General features: G+C 55.0%; 1 protein-coding gene across 3 annotated transcripts in view; it reads left to right on the forward strand.

Moving 5' to 3' along the window:
* The window catches only part of RPTOR (regulatory associated protein of MTOR complex 1), a 236,803-nt gene that overhangs the window by 46,642 nt on the left and 169,857 nt on the right, over window positions 1-20,304 (forward strand). For all 3 annotated transcript variants that reach the window (XM_072939794.1, XM_006199445.4, XM_072939795.1), the window contains exons 2-3: window positions 6,470-6,572; window positions 17,090-17,172. In XM_072939794.1, the coding sequence (XP_072795895.1) occupies window positions 6,470-6,572; window positions 17,090-17,172 (186 nt within the window). The remainder of the gene's footprint in view (window positions 1-6,469; window positions 6,573-17,089; window positions 17,173-20,304) is intronic.

Below are 20,304 nucleotides of genomic sequence, written 5' to 3' on the forward strand. Positions count from 1 at the left end.
CATAAATTATGCATTTGTGTAGCTTCGGCTCTGCTCAAAGTTTTTGCTTGATGCTCTGAATCTTAATGAGCACTGCTGGGAATTGGGTGGCTTTGCCTCAAACAGGGGAGTTGTGAGTGTTGTGGCATGGATGGTAGGGCTGGTCTTGCTTCCCGTTTCTTTTCCATCACGCTCGGTGGGTCACACTGGAAGCAGTAGGAGTGAGTCAGACTCAGTCTGGGGAGCAGAGAGCAGTGATTGGCCATTTAACCTGCTAACTCTTCATTCTGCAGAGCAGCCTGGGTGTCACTGCGCGGCGGCCTGTGAATTACACTCAGGTTCGATCCGCTGTGTCTTTTAAAAAATAGATGGTTTATCAGATCAATTAAGGAGGAAGAAGCCGAAAAAGGACTTCTCTGTGATTTTGTTTTGAATTCTTTGGTGAGAAGCATCAATGTATTTTTAAGCAGCAGGGTGACAAGCCGTACACAGAGGCTTTCAAGCAGGGGCGGTGAATCTGCAGTTCCAAAATCCAAAAACTCCAAACGCTGGAAGTATTCTCACAGCTCATTTGGTAGCAAAGCTGGATGTGACCTGGTGTGAGGCTGCTGATAGTGGACATCTTTGCATGTCACGGGGGAGATTTTGATGGTTTTGAATAGACTGTTACTCCAGACCCTTCCCTGTGTGTTATACGAGGTAAGGGGTATGTACCATATTATCCTTCAGAAAGTCTGAAAAATCCTGAATCTCACAGCACATTTGGCACCAGAGGATTGTACGGGAAGCTGCCCAGGCTGTTAGAGCAGCGTCGGGCCCTCACTGCCCCGCTGCCCTCAGCCTCTCCCACCTCATAGCCAAGGTGCAGTTGAGACCTCTGGGTTGGGCTCAGAAGCACAAGGCAGCCTGCTCTGTACCTTTAGGGGAGTTTCCAGTGTGGCCAGAGAGATCGGTCCTGGAGTCAGAACTCTTAAGGACCAGACAGACCTCAGAGTCTGAGACGTCGTCCGCATCATTTTTGGGTGAGTGGATTAATTGTTCAGGAGACGCTGGAGCTAGCTGACGTGTCCACGGCCACACGTTCTCAGTGGCCACCTGGTGTTTCAGACCTTCTCAGGATGAGTCTCTTCAAATTCAGAATTAACCTTAGGGATGGAACTGTCACTTTCGATCATGTCGCATTGGAGAAGAAATGTTTTAAAGTCCAAAACGGTTATTTTATGTACTTTTATGCAACTTTTGGTACACTAAATTTGATGGCCCTTACATTTTTTCTTTTTGCTTATTTTTTTTTTAGGTGGAGGTACTGGGGAATTGAACCCAGCACCTCGTGCATGCTGAGCACACACTCCACCGCTGAGCTGCACCCTCCCTCAGCACTTCTATTTTCTTAGTGCTGTAACTATATTATTAAAAACCACGAATGTAGAATTTTTGTGATAAGGTTACCATAGAAATGAAAATAAAATACCAAAAAGACACTTTAGGGTATAGCTAAGAATTAAAAATTCGCCAACGCCATTAAAATTTGCAGGGGGGCCCAGACATTTGATTGGCTTAAGGACACTTACTGGTAATATCTTTTGCCCAGCCGTGGAGTTAAGCTGGTAGCTAGGTGTTAGGCCAGATCCACGCTTGTAGTTCAGTATATTGTTGAGACTCTCCCTTTTGCTTTTTTTAAAAGGGACAGGGCGGCGAGCTGGCCTGGGGGTGTGGCGTAAGCGGGAAGAGTCAGACGAGCTTCCTTCGCATCCTCATGGCGGAGCGCAGCGCAATCAGCCTTCCCTCCCAGGGCCGGCGCCCCGGTGCCCCGCCCTCCAGGCCGCCGCCGCCGCCGCCGAGGTGCTGCGGGCGGTGCCTCTGCGGCTGCCGTCTGGGGTGACCAAGGCTGCGCCATCCGGCGGGACTCGAGCCGAGCTGGTGCTTCCGGGAGTGTTTCTGTCTAAGGACTCGGGCCTCGGCGGTCACGATGCTTATGATTACATCAGAGACCGGGATTTGCCTGAGCGTTGCCTGTGTCAAGTTCCTTACCTGCAGTTGTAGAGGTGGGGGTGCAGTTTGTCTAGAGTGTCGGCCGGGGCAGGAGGACGAGGGTTAGGGCCGGAGACCACTGAAATGCCCCCCCCTCCCTGGCCCCACGGAGACGGGGAGGAATAAGCAGACCCCCGGTTCCGCCCTGGCACCCGCAGGCAAAGCCCAGCTCCCTGAGGTCCTCCCTGGGGGCGGCACCGCCTCCTGGTCTGGTTCGCGGCCGTGGGCGGGGTGAGCCCTGGGACTGCGGGCCCTTCAGCCCAGGAGCCGTCGGGCTGTGCTGCCTGGAGGTGCGAGGAGGGGCGGCGTCGGGGTGCCCGAGGGCCCAGCAGCCCAGAGCCCGCGGCTCCCCTTCCCCTGCCCCCTGGGGTCCACCCCCCGGTGACGGACGTCTGAAAGGAACACAGCTATCAGGAGTGGTTCTCGTCGCAGGTCGAGACAGACTAGGCTGTGCGGTGCAGCAGACGGTCAGCAGAGACCCCGATCACACAGGACACTCCCCCCACGGAAGCCTCCCGTCCACCCAGAGTGGCCGGCGGGAGGGCTGAGGAAGGCGACCCGGAACTCGCCCCAGGGTTGGAATCTAGGCGGCGTGGCGACCTCAGAGTCCCCGTTACAGAGCACGGGGAAAATGCCCTTGATTTAAAACTGGTGAGGGTGTTAGTAGCTGTTCACCATGGCTGAAGGAAGGACGCAGGTCTCTCCAGAAACTTACTTTTAGGCAGCTTAGCCTCAGACTGAGTTTGCTATAAATAATCGGCTGTATGGGATTATTGACACTGACCAATTAAATGTTGGAAAATGACTAACAACTAAAACTTTTGTTACTGTCTGATTGATTTTTCAGCCCTTCCCCCGACATTCGGCCAAGGGACCACTTGCGTCTTACGGTTCAGAATGAGAAGATTCTGGCCTGTGTTCCTCTCTTCAGTATGTCTTTGGAGGCAGGGGTGCAGTTCCTTTAAAAAGTGAAATTATTATAACTAAATGTTTTTTTTTTAAGTGTTGGGAGAGGAGAGACAAAAACACTTTTCTTTCCCCTGTACAAGTTTCAGTTCTGTTGTGAATGGAAGACTGTTTTCTTGATGTAATAAAGACTGTCGTATGTCACATCAGTAACCATCATCACTTTTAATGATGAGACATTTATGACAGTTTTATTAAAACCAGGTGCAAAGATCACCACTATCATCATTTTGTAATTGTTAGTAATGTGATTTGGGGGGATCTGGGCAACGCCATGGGACCTAAAAGAGAAAAAGAGGAATGATCTGTTGGAAAGAATGAGGTAGACTCGTCATTATTCACAGACAGTCTATTTTTACACTGACAAAATCTGAAGGGAGTCACCTAAAGCCAGTTATGTTTAATTAAGATTTAGTGAAGTGACTAAGCATTATTCTGCTGTATAAGCAATTATCAGTAAGAAACTGCTCTGGGCAAGATACACGTATAGCAGCGGATTACCCCCAGATATTCACAAGCTACCCAGGAACAATCTTCAAAGAAGCGAACAAGCCTTCTTGGCGAAGAAAACTGGAAAAACATTGCTGAGAGAAGTTAAAAGAACATTTGAATAGGCAGTGAAGCACGCTGTGTTCCCACACGGAAGAGCAGACCATCGTAAGGCGGTCATGTCTTGCCAAGTTTAGTTTATATGCTTAATGTAATTTTTTGTGTGTCTTGAATCCATTTTTATTCATTTAACATTTTAAGAATTAAACTAAGCGTCATTCTATTCAGAGTATATAATGATGTGCTTAAGCTAAATTCCTTTATTTGCTTAAAATTTAGGTCATTCTGACTTGTTTTCTAGGATAAGAAATGCTGTAAAGAAAATCTTTACACGGGGCGGGGGGGAGGGTTTAGCTCAGTGGTACAGCACATGCTTAGTGTGCACAAGGCCCTGGGTTCAATCCCCAGCACCTCCTCTAAAAATAAATAAACCTAATTACCTCCCCCCACCAAAAACTTAATTAATTAATTAATTAAAAAAGAAAAATCTTTACACCTAGAAAGTTCTCCCGTATTATATTTTGTATTTCCTGTGACAAGTTCTCATGTGTGGAATTACTGGATCAAAGAAGACAATTTAAAATACTCAGTGTTATCAACAGGCAGTTTGATTAAAAATTTTAATCACAATTTCTATGGGATTAAGAAACTGAATAACAATTAGTTTGGGAAAAAATAGATGAATATAAATACAGCCAGGTAAAAGTTAGAAAAGATTGTAAGGAAGAAAACTAGGCTCTCCCAAGTGTTGTGAAAACTGTGAAGATAAATTATGTTAATCAGTTGGGTGTGTGACCCAGAGCTAGAATCTGGTCTAGGGGTACCTGTATGCTAAGGGAGTCACCCCAAGCCTGTGAGTTTGGGGAGATTATTTAACAGGGGGAATTGGCACCATTGCATAGATTTTTGAGAAAAAAACAATCCTCATCTTGCACCATGTACCAAAGTCACATCCAGAGGGGTTAAAAGGGTTCAATGTAAAACCAGTGAACGCTCTCGAGGAAACTCCTGTGTTCACTCTCTGGGCAGCCGGGCTGCTCTGGGCAGGGCTGGTCCGGGCTCTGCCGGAGGAAGACAGGGGCCACGGGCTCTGCTCTGACCGGGCCCCGGGGCCTCCCTGCGGGGCTGGTGAGGAGCCCCCAGGCAGAGGCCTAGGCGTCCAAAGGCCCAGGGGTCTTGCAGGACCGGGGTAAGACCTGACGGCCGTGGGGCGTAGGCCGGGGTTGAAGCTATTGAGGTGGGAGGCCCCATAAAAAAGACCAGCAGGACCCCCAGGCAGGGCCACTACTCTCCTGCCGGCACCATCTGGCCCAGCGGCTTTATCTCACTTTTTGCCTGGGAAACGGTTTACTTCTAGGAAAGTGGAACTTACCCCTAAAATTCTATTGGTTCTCTGAGCTAACTCCTGATTGGTCCATTTGTAGTGCTTTATTTGCATGGAGCTCACTCCTGATTGGTGGTTTCTCTCACTCCTGATTGGTCCATTTCCCTCACTCCTGATTGGTTACTTCTTTCACTCCTGATTGGTCCAATTCTCTCACTCCTGATTGGTCCATTTTTACAACGCTTGTTCCTAATTAGTCAACTTCTGTTACACCTTATTTGCATATGATGTTGCAAAGTGTAAACTGGCAGCCTATAAAAGCCTGTGTAAACTTACAGCCGGGGTCTAGAGCTTGGAGTGTTAACTTCTCTAGGCCTGCTGGTGTAATAAACCTGAGTTCTCAACTCTGAGTGCTGCTTGGTCTCACGACTGAGCTGTAACACGCTTTTCTGCAACACTGCAAGGCTTTAACAGTGTGTCGAGGGGGCCAGACATGAATTCCAAAGAATGCAGGGAATGATTGAAAACAGGGCGGTGCGCTGATGTGTCTAACAGCCTGGCCTGCGGGAGGTGGGGGCCCCGGAGGGCGGCTGTAGCACAGGTCAGGCATGCTGGTGGCCTGGAGCCGGGGGTAGTGAGGTGAACAGAATCAGGAGCAGGACTGAGGACGGAGCAGGGGGTCATAGGGGGAGTAGGTGGAGGGGAGACGTTCCCCCCCCCCCCGCCAGCCTGTTGAAGTGATACCCCCGCTCCCTGTGGAGGTTTGTGGCCTTTGCCTTACTGATGGTGTCTACGAAGAGCACTTGCTGCCTGGCCGGTGCTGAGTGAGCGTCTGCTGAGCAAGTGAAGGAATGAAGGATGAGTCCAGGTTTCTGGCTAAGCAGCTGGGGAGGGGGTGCTGGCACTCCCTAATGCGGGGACCCTGGAGCAGGGACTGGGCAGGTGTGAAGGGAGGTGTGTCAGCTGACGGGCACGGGACTTTGGATGTCACTAACAGGAAAGGAGTCCATGGCAAACCCCAGGCCAGGGAAGTATTTACATCGGGTAACGTGGATGCAATCTGCAATGTGTGGAGAGGAGAGGCCACTAACGTCAGTAAATAAGCGGTGTATAAACACGAGTAGAAAAGGCACAAACGATAAAAGATACAAATGTTTGAAAAAGAACATTCAGCCTTATTAACACTGAAGAATGCACACTAAATCAAAATGACAACTTTTCTCTCATCGAATGATGAACAATTTTAAGTGATGAGTAGAGCACTGAACTGGTCAGTGTTAATCTGTGCAGAGTTTTTGCAGAGCAATTTGGCAGAATGTATTAAGTGTCTAAAAATGTTTATATCTTTTGATCAAAGAATTCTATTTCTGGAAGCATCTCACAAGGAAGCCCGAGAAAAGCCTCTCCTGCCATGTGCCCCCTGCCCCCATACCTGCCTTTGAGACCCCATCTCCTGGGAAGGGGGCTACTTCTGACGTGCCGCTGGGGCAGCACAGGTCCCCGGCGCGTGAGGGTCTGGCTGGGGAGGCAGGGCCTCGCCGGGCTGGGAATGCTGTAACGCCTGCAGCTGCACCTGTGTGTTCCACACTGAAGTGCGTGTCTCTTCTCTCCCACCCCCAGATGAAGACGGTCAGCGTCGCCTTAGTCTTGTGCCTGAACGTCGGCGTGGATCCCCCCGACGTGGTGAAGACCACCCCCTGTGCGCGTTTGGAATGCTGGATTGGTAAGCGTGGGTCCCTCCCTTGCGGCCTGCCCCGGGGGCCACCGTGTGGGGGTCTGGGCCTGGGGGCTCACTTTCCGCTGTCCCCGTCCAGTGGGGGCCTGCCATTGGTCTGTGTGAACCTGAAGACTTCCTTTCCTTTTGCAGCTGTGGGACAAACTGGGAGCTATTTTAGGCACACCCACCTGCGGCTTATAGTGGAGCAAGTGTCTTGGGAAGGTCAGCAAGGCCACGCGTGCTGGGCTGCGTCGTTTGCTCTTTAAACGCGTCCTGCACCTGGCACGTGGCCGCAGCTCCAAGCACTTGGAGTGGGAGGACGGAGGGCCGCTCACGTCAGGCCTCAGCTGCACGGGGAGGGCTTGCCTGGCTCTTCTCGGGCGGAGGTGTGTGCTGGGCCTGGGCGCCGTCCTCGCCATCCTCGGGAGCGCCCGGCGCAGCGGCGCGACTGGACTGGGGGCTGTGCGAAGCCTTCTCATTCCTAATCTTGGGGAGAAAGCATTTGGCCCTCACCACTACGTACCACGTCAGCCGGAGCTTTTTCAGATGCTTTTTACGAGGTAAGAAGTTCACTTCTATTCTTAGCTGGCTGAGAGCTTCTGTCAAGAGTCAATGTCGACTCTTCTAAAATGCTTTCTCAGCATCCGTGGAGGTAACCACCTGGTGTTCTTTTTTCAGTCTCTTGATGTGGTAAATTACATTGACTGATCTTTGGTCGCTGAGCCAACCTTGACTTTCTGGCACAAGCCTCACTTTTGTTGTCTCTTCTTTTCCTGTCCCTGGATTCGGGTGCTCGTGCCTGTGACGGAGTTCTGCATCTCTGTTTACGAGGAATACTGGTCTGTAGTCTTCTTATCTTGCAACGTGTTTGGTTGTGGTCCCAGAACAGCACTGGCCTCATTAAATGAGCTGAGAGCTAGCCCCGCCTTCTCTGTTTCATGGAAGTTTGTGCTGAATTGTGTGTCACTTCTTCGCTCAAGTTTGGTGTGATTTCCGATGAAGTCCTCGCGGCGTGGATCTGCCTTTGCCTCCATTGCTCATTGTCAGGCTTCCCTTGTTGGCAGGATTGGGGCGACGCCCTCTCTACGCCCTCTCCCTGATTTCGCCAACCTGAGCAAAAGCAGAAATCCTCTTTGCTTTGAATAGTAAAATTATAAACTATTTCAATCGGAACTGGAAAAGAATACTTTGTTTCTCCCCCTTTACTCACCGGACTAGCTGCTGGGGTGCCTTAGGGTGACAGCCGCCAGCCGCAGCCGGGCCCTCGCCCCACGCCCAGCGAGACTCCGGCCTCCGAGGCCGGCTTTCTTAGAGGCTCTCCTGGCCCTGTGCCTTCTTCCGGTGACTGTGCCGCCTGACACTGGCTTCTTGTTAGTCACCACTGACTGTTCCCACTTCATTTATCCCTTGAGAAAGCTGAATTTAATCCGTTGTTTTCTGCTTCCTCCCTCTTTCACTGCTCTTGCATTAGGTTTTTTAAGGCAGGGCTTCTCAGCCTGGCTCCCAGTGTGGACTCCTGGGGAGGCGGGAGCCGGCGGGGCTGTGTGGGTGTTGGTGTCTGAGTGCAGAGCTGCACCTTCCAGGCCCAGGGCCTTGTTTGGTATTAGATTCCCTGGGGGCCCTTCACCTCCTGCCCTCCCCACCGAACAGAAACCAAGAGAACCCTCCCTCACCTCTCACCATCTCCTTGGTCAGTATTTATGGGACAATGTTAATGAGAATGAAAAGAATTCCTTCCTTCTTGGTGTGAAAAATCCAGAAAATGAATCGATTTTTTAATATTGTGTTCTTAACAATTTTCTGCAATTCAGGAATGTAACCTACTTTGTAATGATTTCGGTGGATTTTGAGTTCAAAAGGGCACATGCCTTTTCTAAGTTGAACATTTTCCATTTGGTCTTTATTGAAAAGTGGGTCCTCGTGATGGCGATTTTAGCAATGTGGTACGGGAAGAAGAGACTCTCAGGGATTCGATTCAGCAGGTTTGCAGTGGGTCTAGCAGCCTGTGTTCTAATTTATATTTTGAAAAAAATTTTCAAAAGTTGCAAGTACAGTGCTAAGGACCTTTTTTCTGATTCATTGGAACGTAAGCTGCTGAAACAGTGCTCCACCCTCCGAACCCTTTAGTGTGCGATCCCTGCAAAGGAGGTTTCTCTCCCGTTGAGACAACGCGGCCATCACAGTCAGGATTAAGGCCCCAAGGGCAGGAGTGCCGCGGGAGACCCGCCTCCTCGTGGCAGGTGGCTGTCGGCTGGCGCGTTGCCGGGCGTCACCGCTCTCGCCACGCGACTGCAGTGCTGCCTGCACTTCCTGGGGGCCCCCCTCGCCCTTTGTGGTTAGTGTTCCGAGGGAGGAGGTGCCTTGACTGTGTGAATACTCCCTTCCTTGTCAGACTTTCAGTGTATTCAACTTGAACTCACGGTGTCCTTTTTCGTATTTCATATTGTAGCTTTATATCCCTGTTTTATATTCTGATCAGTGGATTATAGTCCAGAATTACCGTCATCTCTCTCTATATGAGGCCTGTTTCCCACTCAGCTGGTGGGAACCCACTCCCACCAGCTTGAGTCGCCTTTCGTCCATCGTCCTGGAGGGCATCCTCACTTCTGTCTGTCTTGCTGTCCCTGCCCCATTCCTGGGATCGGCACCCCCTGAGGAGCCCAGGTCCTTCTGGGGGCGTAGGGCGTGTGGAAGCCAAGGGCTGGCTCTGGGTGTTCTCTTTGGGGCTGTCCAGCGTGCGGTTGCTCCCCGCACCTCTCTCACTGGACAGAGCCAGGGAACGCACGTGTGCGTAACGTGTGTGTTTCTGTGCACACACACTCGTCTGCGTTTCATTACTGCCTGTGTGCAGCGAGGCCTACGCTTACACTCGTGCCTCCCACTCCAGTCCCCAGCAGGGACTTCCCGTTTTGTAGCTCCTCCCCGACAGTGAGAGCCTTGGTGTCCTTTGTCCCCATTGTGGTTTCTAAGCTGACGAGTCCTCTGGTATGAGCCGGCTTGGCCCCCCTGCCGCCTTGCTGTCTGGGCTCCAGCATGCCGAGTGGGCCATGCCTCCACGGACATGCCTTCCCTCCTTTCCGGTATGGGCTCTCAGCCCCTGGTGGGCCTGGTCAGCTCACTCCGGGCTGCCTCCTTTCCCCTGGTCCTGCAGCAGACACCCCCCTTGCCCAGGTCCAGGAAGGAATTTCAGCATTTTCAGCAGGTGCTTTAGGTTTCAGGCTTGGCCAGCCCAGGGGTGATGACAAACCAGTAACCGAGATGGAGAGTCAGGGGCCAGCTGGTGGGAGGTAAGGGGGTGACATTTTGTGTGAGGTCAGGCCCTTCAGGAACACTCGGGAGAGCGGCCTCTAGCACGTGGCTGTGAAGACGTCTCTGTCTGGAGAAGGGACTGGAGGGGGTTGCCTGCTGAAGATGGGCAGTGGGCAGAGGCCGAGGAGTGGAGCCAGGGCCTGAGGGAGCGGGCAGAGGGGGAGGAGGGCTGGGTGCTACCGCGCAAGGAGTTCCAGGTCGGCATTGTCACCAGCTGTGGCGGGAGCTGAGTGAGAGCTGGGGGCCGGGTGGGTGTCAGGAGCTGGAGAGTGTGTCACAGCTTCCACTGCTCACCTCCCCTTCACTCTCCAGGCTCCTGACACTCGGGAGCTGATTGCTTTTGGCCGCAGACACATATCAGACTAATGAGCCAGGCTGTGCTGGTAGAAAGGGCTCTGATCTCCGGGATGAGAGGTCTGGGGGCTGCGGGAAGGGCTGGAGTCTTCTGTTCCGGGCCCTTCCGTGTGTCTGCACGTGAGGCTCTGTACGCACCTCCCAGAGGTTCTGCGGGTGGTGCACGAGTGTTGCTGTAGTGGCCCTGTAGGTTTTGGGGTGACGGGGAGCTTGGTGGCCCAGCAATCAGGTAGAAGACACACCGTGTGCTCTGGGATGACAGCCAGCCCACCCTCCCAGCCCCAAAGCCAAGGCCCAGTTCCGAGCTCCGGCTGGCAAGGGGGAGCCCAGGCGCCAAGCAGCAGGCAACATGGGCGGACGTGGGGCCCAGGCTTGGTCCTGCCTGCCCTGCGTGTCTCTGGATAATAAGATGCTGTTTTATTTCGGGAAAGTGACAGAGAGCAGGGAGAGGCTGTTCTGTTTTATGCCTTGCATTAAATGCTGCAACAGTAAACTAAAAACAATCCCGCTGAAGAGCGTTGCCCAGACCTGCTGGAGAAGCCTGCGGGAGAGCGGAGTGCTGCGCAGGGCCGTGTGGTGCGGCCGCATCGCTGCCTGTGCTGGCGGCCCTGCGCCGGGGGAGGGCGGCCCGGGTTTGTCCGGTGCTTGCAGGCGCTGTGATCCTGGGGAAACACTTGGGAGGCACTCTGCTTTGTTTCTGTTGTTCCTCAGAGGAGAGCGCCTTCCTCCTCCCTCCACACGCGGGCACCGGGAGCCACGGTCAGTGGGTGAGCAGTGGGGCTGACCTTCGAGGAGCCCCTTGGTTTGCAGACTCTCGCAGGCAGCGTCCTCGGCTGCCGTCGGACCCGGGGCTGGTAGCCAGCAGGGCAGCGGGTGTTTGCTGGGTGCAGCCCCTCCTGGCAGGCGTGGCGGTATAGGCGGGGGCCAGCGTGCCCCCGGGGGCTCTGCTGGGTAGGGCTGCTCGCCCGGGGCCTTTGCTCTTGGGGCTCCTGGCTGAGAGCCCTGTTCTCTGTGCTGGGTCCCACTGGTCTTTTTAGCAGTTTCTCCGTTTCCCCCGAAGGAGGACTGTAACTGCTTGCAGCCTCCCTCCCCCTCTGCTGTGCAGACATTGAGGCCTGTACTGTAAGGCGGGGGTCCCACCACCCCTTGGCTCTTTTGAGAACCCATCCAGCTCCTGGTGTTTGTATATGACAGCAAGAGACAGCGTGGGGCTTCTACTTTGTGGATAAGTGGGGAGTGGGGCTAAGGGGTTAGGACGGGCTGGCTGTAGAGAGGGCTCCCGGAGGGTGACGGCTCCCATCCTGGGACCCAGGGGGCCCCTGGCGCCGCCCCGGGCCCAGCCAGACGAAATGCCTCCCACCCCGGGCACTCCTGCTTACAGAGTGCGTGTAGGTGGTGCCCTGGCGAGTGCAGCGCGGAGCCAGGCAGAACCACTTCCCACTTTACAGGGGCCTTTTTGCCAGTAAGTAGTTCCTCAATCAAAAATTAGTTGCTCAAGGAGCACAAATGATACATGGGAGTCTTTGAAAGACACGCAGAGAAGTTGGGTCCGGCAGGCAGTGCTCAGCTAGCCAGGCAGTGAGCGAATACTTGGGGGACGTCCACTGACACAGTGCAAGCATCCCTTGAGCAGGGAGCGCGTGCGTCCCGAGGTGCAGCGTCCGTGCGGACAGGTGCACTGACCCACGGGTGTAGTTGCTGACGTCCCCAGACTGATCAGACCCAGATCAAGAAACAATGTTACCGGCGGGCTGGAAGCCCACCTGGTCTCTGTCAGCTTCCCGTCCCCAGTCCTCCCCTGTCCCGGTGGGCCTGGCGGCGCTGCTGGTTTGGGGCTCTGTCTAACTGGGAGCACGTGGAGGCACCGGAGGCCTCTCGGGGGGAGTGTCACAGAAGCAGCATCTCAGAAGCGTTCGCTGTGCGGGTCCCCAGAGGGGTTGGGAGGAGGCAGGTCACTGGGCCCTGCTGGGCCCCGACCTCTGCCCTCTGCAGTGGGTCCAGGGACACGGCCGGGAGGAGGGGTCTCGGCAGGACCAGCACAGCCTTGACTGGAGGGTGCGGTGTGCTGACCACCACGGTCCCAGTGGTGGAGCGCAGGCTCTGTGGAGGGAAAAGCGGGCCAGACCTGGTGGCTGGCCCATGTAAGTGTGAAGAAGATGCAGTGGGTTGAAAACAAAAAAAGGCTCCACTTTCTGGGTTGGCAGAGTGCCAGCACCATCAGTGACCTTGTGGCTTTGGGCCAAGTTGTTCGACTGTTTTATTTTGTTTTGGGGGGGGGCTGTAATTACATTTATTTATGTATTTTAAAATTATGATTATTATTTTTTTTAGTGGAGGCACTGGGGATTGAACCTAGGACCTCTGTGCGCTGAGCACGCTGAGCTGCACCCTCCCCACATCCGGCCATTTTAAACTTAAGCTTTCTCTTCTGGGTTGTGGGAAAGGTTGGCCTAAGTCCTTGTCAGTGTGAACTTCCAAGCGTCATGAATTACAGAGGGTCACGCAGGAAGTCTTGCAGACAGGAAGATTAAATTTTACACAAATGCCAATTACCACCTACCTTTCCTTCCATCCACCTGCCCACCCGCTCGCTCACTCGCTCACCTGCTTCCTTCATTAAACAGAAACCCAGGAAGGCACCGGAAGACAAGTGATTCCTTAGGACGGGCCTACCTTTTAAAATTTATGTTCTGCCCACTTCGCCCCACGTCAGATTGACAGCACTGTCCACACTTCCCACCCAGGGATTTAATTTCAGTTTATTCACGTTATTTAGCTGTTTATCTCAGTGAATGTGGTACCAGGTGCCCTGTTGTGGCTCTCATCCTTTCCCCTCTGCCCTTCCCTCTCCCACTCGCTGTCAGATTCTTGGGAGGAAACCATAAACTAATTGGCCATAGGGATTCCCGGGGGATCGAATGTGACAGCCTCCCTTCGCTGGTGCCAGCCTGATGAATGGTCAGTGGCTGCCCCGCTCCCTCCTTGGGCGGCCGGTACTTTGATCTGAGACCGGGGAGCAGGGAGGGGCTGCCGTCAGCCTGGGGCTCCTAATGAGGGTTCTGGTGTCTGCAGGATGATGCCAGTATGGCAGCCACTCCTCCACCTCCCGCACCTTTCCACAGGCCCTCCGGGAACCCCTGGGGCGGATGGAGTGAGGGGGTGCTGGGCTTTCCAAGGAGATGTGGCTCCCGTCCCGTGCCCACCCCCCGCCGCCGCCCACAGCCTGTGGGCCTTTGAACAAACTCCCCCTCCTCCCCGTCTTTGTGGTGGGTCTCTGGAGGACGTGCCCAAGAGCCGCCCCAGGCGCCCCGAGGAAGTGTGGGCGGGCGGCTCAGATGCCCTCTGACCAGCCCTGGCTTTGCCCTGGGCGCCCTGCACAAGGCGCGGCGGCGATGTGACGATTATTTGGTGGTTTCTCTGTGGAAGCGTGTTCTGCTCCCCTTCGCGCTGTTCACACGCGTTGGGCCCTTACTTCTGCCTTTCAGGTCCCCGCTCATGCACTAGCCAGTCTGTGCCTCAGGTTACAGTGGAGTTGCCCGGGGTCATCTACAGTCTTTTGAGACCTTCACTCTGTTCCTGCCAGGACAAAGAGCGACGAAGTTAACCTCTCGCTCCTTTAGTTACGCGTTAAAACGAGTCTACCATACTTGTCCCAGTAGGTTAGTGACAGCCCGATATTCACAGGCCTCCCCACCAGAGCCACGCATCAGCCGCCCGGCCTGCTCTGCAGCTCGGACTCAGACTCTCGGGGTGGGGGGGGGTCTCTGGGAAAAGTCCTTGGTGACTTTGACGTGTCCGTGGCAAAGTTCCCGTCCAGCGCCAAAGTCCTGTTGTTTAGTCTATAATTCGCTTTTATTTTCTTTTTCCCTCCAAGTGACACACGCATGTCTTAAAAACCGAAGAGCACTGGAAGGTGTGCTAAGGAAGAGCTCTCTCCCCGGCCCCGACTTCCAGGGGCGGCTCTGAGTCCCTTCTCGTCTGTACGTGTGTGTGACTTCCTCGGTAGTTACAGATTTGCCGGTTACTCTTTTCGCTAAATTTTCTGTGAACTGAGGAGTTTATTTTTCGCATGTATTCCCGTACATCTGACACGTGCTGGCAGTGGTGTTTCCAGTGCTCAGATAATCTGTTCCTTTTTACTGTTTTTAAGAGCCCCTGTAGTTCCTGTTGGACCCCGTGGTCTCTGGATGGGGGACGTGGGTATCTTGTGAGTTCTCTGTCTCTCTGCCTTGTTTCCTGGACCTTCTGTGGTTTATTCCCCAAGAAGAACACGAGACACAGATTGCGTGTCTGCGTCTCTGAAAAAGACCTGTCTTCCACTCCCACACTCGCGTCCCAGACTGAAGTGACCTTCACGGGGGCCGAGGGCGTTGCTCTGCTTGCCCCGCTTGCAGTGCTGCTCCCGTCCCTGACCCTGTGCTTGTGATCTGAGCTTTCTCCGGGGACTTGCCTTGCCGTTCATTGTTAGCGTCTGCACTGCGATGTGCCGGGATGGGGGTTCCCTTGGGCGAGTCCTGGTTGTGGTTCACGGAGCTTCGCGAATCTGTTGGTTTATGTCCCTTACCAGTTTGGGGCAGTTACCAGGCATCGTATCTTCAACTGCGTTTTGAGCTCTGCGCTTCTCTCTTTCTGAGACTCCAGTGGCTGCAGGATTAGCTCCTTTGCTGTCATCCCCAGGTCTCTTTAGGCTCTTTTCCTGGGAGCCTTTCCGTTTCTGCCGAGAGGACTCTCCCGTCCTCTGCCGGGTGGGGCTGTGCGGTGGGGAGAGGGCAGGGGAGCTGAGGCACTTCACTGTGTGGACGGTAGTGCCTGAGCGGGAAGCTCGGGGGAGCTGGGGCAGCACTAGCGCTGGCACACGGAAAACAGGAGACTGAAAGCAGTTCGAGAAAGATGTCACTTCAGGACGCTCCTTGGCTCAGGCTGAGTACTATTTCCACAGACATTACACTAACATAAAACACTGAATCTTAGTGAAGATGTGACGCGGCTCTGTTGGGAGAGCAGGGATCGGGGGAGCGGGATGGTGGCGGAAGAGAGGCCAGTCCTGCCCTCTGACGGGTACGGCTTGGGACGTGGCTGGAGGGCAGGGGCTGCTGCTGCTCTGCTGAAAGCCTGGTGGTGCTCTGCCTCGAGCCGAGCACACGTGCACGGCTGTGAGTTTAAAGAGGCCCGCGGGGAGGCTCTCGTGAGGAGGGAGGGCTGGTGTGCGAGTGCGGAGAGGTCCGCAGTTCAGTGTCTGAGGAAGCGGAGTGATCTGGAGTCCAGGACGTCAGGTGGAGAATTAGTGCCGGTTAGGAGGAGAACTGGGTAGAAGCTGACTTAGGTGTTCTACCCGTCCAGTGGTCTGACCTTTTCCTTTGAGGGAAAAATGCTTTCTAAGTGGAATTAGAGAATTTCTGTTGAAAACTCCTTCCCACAACCATTGAAGTGTGGTCTGTGGACCGCGGTGGGTTCCTGAGACCCCTGCAGGGATCCGCAGGGTGGGGACTGTGTTTGCAATGATGTTAAGGTGCCACTGGCTATTCTGCTGTGCTGACCGGCTGCGCTGAGCCTGAGGGAAGGCTGGGGCCTCAGACGACTCGTTGTGGTTTTCACCTCGGCTGAGCATTCCAGTGAAGACTGTCTGCTTCCCCCAGATCGTCCGAGAAAGCAGCAGAGTTTACTAGCATCTTTGGGTTTCAGCCACTGAACACACACGTTTAGCGGCGGGGAAGGGGAGCCGCGGGAGCACCCCTGCCACGGGCGTGGGGGTCAGGGGGCTGCCCTCGTGTGCTGAGCCATCTGCTGTTTTCAGGGTACAGACAGACAGTGTTTGCCAGACACTTTCTGGAAGATGAGAGAAGTCACCTTAAGGGAAACAGCTGACAGGATTTGTTGCCGGTGGTAAAATCTGAGACGTCAGGGGATGGGACGGAGATCTGCGTGGCTCAGTGAGCCGCTGTGTTCCAGATGCCTGGTGCTGCTGCTACAGGATCATCTGTGGCTCTCGGACGCGTCCAGAGTGTGGGTGGGCGGGTGGCCCTGAACGCGGTGCGGCCGCGCCGTGGCTTCACGTCCCCGTGGCAGGCGGTCTGTGCCGCCACCTCTTGTCCAGCTTTGCTTTGCTGTCGGGGACCAGCCAGGGGGTCGGACACGACTGAGCAGGTGCCCCCCTCGTCTGAGACACGCTCGTGCGCCCCCGACCTGCCCCCGCAGGCTCGCCAGGGCCCCAGGGGCCGGCGGGGTCCCCCCCCCCTCCCACCAGGCTCTAAAGGAGCCTGCCAGACGTGAGACAGCGCTGCCCTTCTCGTGACGTGGTTTTGGGAAGAAGTCATTCTTCACAAAAGATACGTTCTTATGCAGTGGCTTTGCTGTTACTTTTAAAGGAGAAAGCACAGAAATATTTTTAAGATTTCTCACCTTAATTTTGAGTGTAGTAAGTGCCGACGGATACAACCGCATAAACAAAAGCTCTCTGGGGTCCCGCACGACTTCCAAGAGCGTGAAGAGGCCCCGAGACCAGGTGAGCCTCGGGCGTGGCCGGGTAGGGTTGTTTGCCTCCGAGGCCGCTCGTGAGGCGAGCAGGTGAACCGGGAGTCAGTGGGCGCCTGGCCCCTCGCGCACGGGGTCCCCGGCCCGACAGAGGCCCACGCTGGGCCCCAACAGGAGCCCGAGATGAAGCCTCAGGGGCACGGAAACCAGGGGCTGAGGTGGCGAACGCGGGTGAAGGGAAATGGCCAGGGGCCGGTGACTTTTACTCAAATTACGGGGAGAGGCGGGCGAACCCGGGTGCATCTCAGGCCCGCGTGCTGGGTGAGTTATGGGGGGGTTAGCGAGGTGGCGGCACACGAGTAAAGAACGCTCTCTTCGCTTCTCCGCAGATCCTCTGTCCATGGGCCCCCAGAAGGCCCTGGAGACCATCGGGGCCAACCTGCAGAAGCAGTACGAGAACTGGCAGCCGCGGGTAAGCCTCCCCTCTCTCCTGTGCGAGCTCGGCGCCTCGGGGTTGAGCAGCCCTTGAATGGGGTCGTCGCCTCGTGCGGCCGTGACTGGCCGCTCCCGGTGGGGGCCCGCGTCCCCCTTCGGGTCCGCTGGCCGCCCCTCTGTCCCGTGAGGAGGTGCGCGCCCTATTGAGAGGTGTTCACTGGGTGGCCTGCTGTTTATTTTGCCTAAACCTTCCCCCAAAAACACCGAGAAAAGAAACGGCATTTGCACGTTACTCTTAAATAGCGGGTTCATTTTACATGGGAAATGTATTTTCAGTAATTTTCTGCAACTTCAACTACTTAGAGCTGTTGCTCCCACCTTCGATCTTCAAACAGCTGAGGAAAAAAGCAGCCAGCGCTCAAAAGATGGCACCTGTTATACGCTGTCTTTGGTTCAAAGGCGAGGCTGCTTTTAGGCAGCCAGCGCCAATTACCGTGCCTTTTGTTGCTTACAGCTCCCACGCTTTTTTCTTTTAAAGTGACGTCCGATGTGATAGCTGTGCCCTGCTGCCTTTAAGATCTCCCGTCATTGTAAACCCCTCACCGCCCTGTTTTCTTCAGCCTTTCTCCTTAACTCGCCTGAGAGCTTAATAACTCAAATAGGAAACGAGCTGCCTGGGGTGTTCACGGAGCGCCCCTGGCCAGCAAGGTGTGATGCCCGGGGAGGGCGGGAGCAGGCCGCCGCGCCCGCGTGCCGCCCGTGGGCCCGGCCGCGCCGCTTGCAGGGAGCGCCCCATGGGAGCCGTCCAGGCTTCTCCACGGGTGCTTGCGCTCCTGCCTGAGATGGCGCCCTCCGGAGTCTCTGCTGCTGCTCGTGGTGGGGGGTGACCAAGCGTCAAGAACCGCCTCTGCCTCACACGTGTCCTTGTGCCTCGCACCTCTGACCTGTCCAGTCGGCGGCCACGGACTCTCGTCCTGTGGAAGTAGCTTCTCAGTGGAGGTTCTGATCGAGGTCTAAAGGCTTTGCTGCTTCCTCCCTCAAACTGGTGACCTCTTGATGGTCCATGTGAAAACGCGGTAGCTTCTTTCTTGAGAGGACCGTGCCTCGGCTTGGATGAGGACGGAGAGATACTGAGATGTGTGTTCATTTGAAAATGGTTGAAACGCCGGGTGTTATGAGCAGAAAAGAGCTTCCATGAGGACGTCAGAGGTGCTCCAGGATCTCGGCGAGGCCAGGCAGGCACCTGGGGCGAGTGAGCGGCACAGACCGACCTCACGGTCCACGTGGGACAGCACACACAGGGGGCATCACGAGCCCTGGTGCCACCAGCGTGCGGGAGGTGGAGAGTCGGCGCCACTGACGTTTACAAGAGTGTCTTTCCGACTCGGCTGCTTCCGACTGTCTTCTGGGTTCGACTTCATGCTTTCGCTTTTCGCTGGACACACTTGCTTGAAAACGAACGTGACGGATGAATTCAGGCTTCCCGACTGTGTTCTTCGTGGGAGGGGCTTGTGCCACTTTAGTTGCTTTCTTCCTTTTAAAGAGTCACCCCGTAGGAGTGGTTACAGGGACGTCTTCCGGAATCGTGTGTGACGTGCTGAGAGATGGCGTGGTCATTCCGTTTGCTGTGGTTTACAGGGCTCTTGGCCGGCCTGCTGCTGTTGCTTCCGGAGGCCGGGAGTCGACCTACTGCTGGCCCTGCCGCAGGTTAGCTTGGGAGGCGCCAGCAAGTTCGTGCCAGCTGACGGCAAGCGGCGTCTTCTAAAGTAGGGTCTGTCGTTGCTGTTAATCCGAACTTCTGCCTGAGAGCACGTTTCTTCCACGGTGTCTGGAGAGGCGTTAACCTGTAGGGCAGGCAACATTAGCATGCAGGGAAGTGACTGCAGGCCCCGAAACCACACCGTGGAATCACGTATCAGACTGCGTAGTTACCGTCCCAGGGCGGGTGTCAGCAGCCGCACGGAGCGGCGCGGCCCGTGGGGGGCGGTCGTTGGCCTGAGGAAGTTTGTTAAAGTCAGCGGGAGTTCAAGAACAGATCCACAGAGTGATGTTTTGAAGGAGAGCTGGTTCGAAGGGAGAATGCGTCCAGATTATAGGATGCTCAGGAAGAGGTGCCAGTGTGGCGGTGCGGGGAGAGTCCATCTGGGTTGGTTTGCCAAGTGGAGTTGAAATAGGGTGTCGGCCTGGAAAGATGCGTCCGTGCGGCTGGGCTGGGCCACCGGCCTGTGCTCAGGAGGCAGGGCCACTGCAATGAACATTTGATGCTTTGTTTTCTGAGTGCCAAGACCGTTACATTCATCTTTAAGTACAATAAAAACGTTTAGAATTTTGCTGCTGCAAACTGTTAGTGGGCCTTGGGCATTTCAGAGACAAGCCCAAGGTGAAGGATGCAGTGGGGTGCCCGCCCGGCTGGCCCGCTGGTGTCCGTCACGGGGCAGTCGTGCTATGTGTTCTGGGGCACGTGGCGCGCTTCCCTGCTCCATGTACCTTCACGTGGGCCGCGGGGGGGGGCCTGGCACCCGATGGCACGGCTCTCAGGTGTCTGTGCGAGGGCGCCTGGTTCCTAACTGTAAATCAGGCCCTTTGAAACATTGCAGAGCGAAACACGCCACTTTATTGCACTCCACAGGGCTCTCGAGTTTCCCCGCAGTAATAAGGAGAGGTTGATTGCATCTGCAGTGGAACAATGGGGGCGTTGCTAGATTCCTAGACCTTTGATGTGGATGCCCACAGGTCTGGTTTTCGCTTTCTCTGTATTCGCTATTGCAAGGCTTGTAGGTCGGGCCAGGGGAAATAAGGTCACCTTCATTGGCATTTGCGGAAACCCTCGCAGGCCTCCGCAAGTCCCTGGGTGGGGGGCGGGGGCGGGCTGGGGAATCCTGCAACCTCCATCCAGTACCGGGGTGCGGAAACCTGTCGGCATCGGAGGAGCCGTGCCTTGCAGGCTTGGCTTCCTTCCCGGTGCTAGAGGGCTTCTGGTCTTCCCATCTCACGCTTCCAGCTCTAACTGTTCCAGGTGAAACGTTCTGACAGAGGTGACTTGGGGTTGAGAGGAGTTTAGAGAAACCATGACGGTGACGTTTTTTCCAGAATCGGCCACACTCTCTGGCCCGATTTCCTTGCCAGGCTGATGGAGCCCTTTTGTAAATAATTTATCAGTTTGCCGCAG

This window comes from Vicugna pacos, chromosome 16, assembly GCF_048564905.1.
Source record: "Vicugna pacos chromosome 16, VicPac4, whole genome shotgun sequence".
Classification (NCBI taxonomy): domain Eukaryota; kingdom Metazoa; phylum Chordata; class Mammalia; order Artiodactyla; family Camelidae; genus Vicugna; species Vicugna pacos.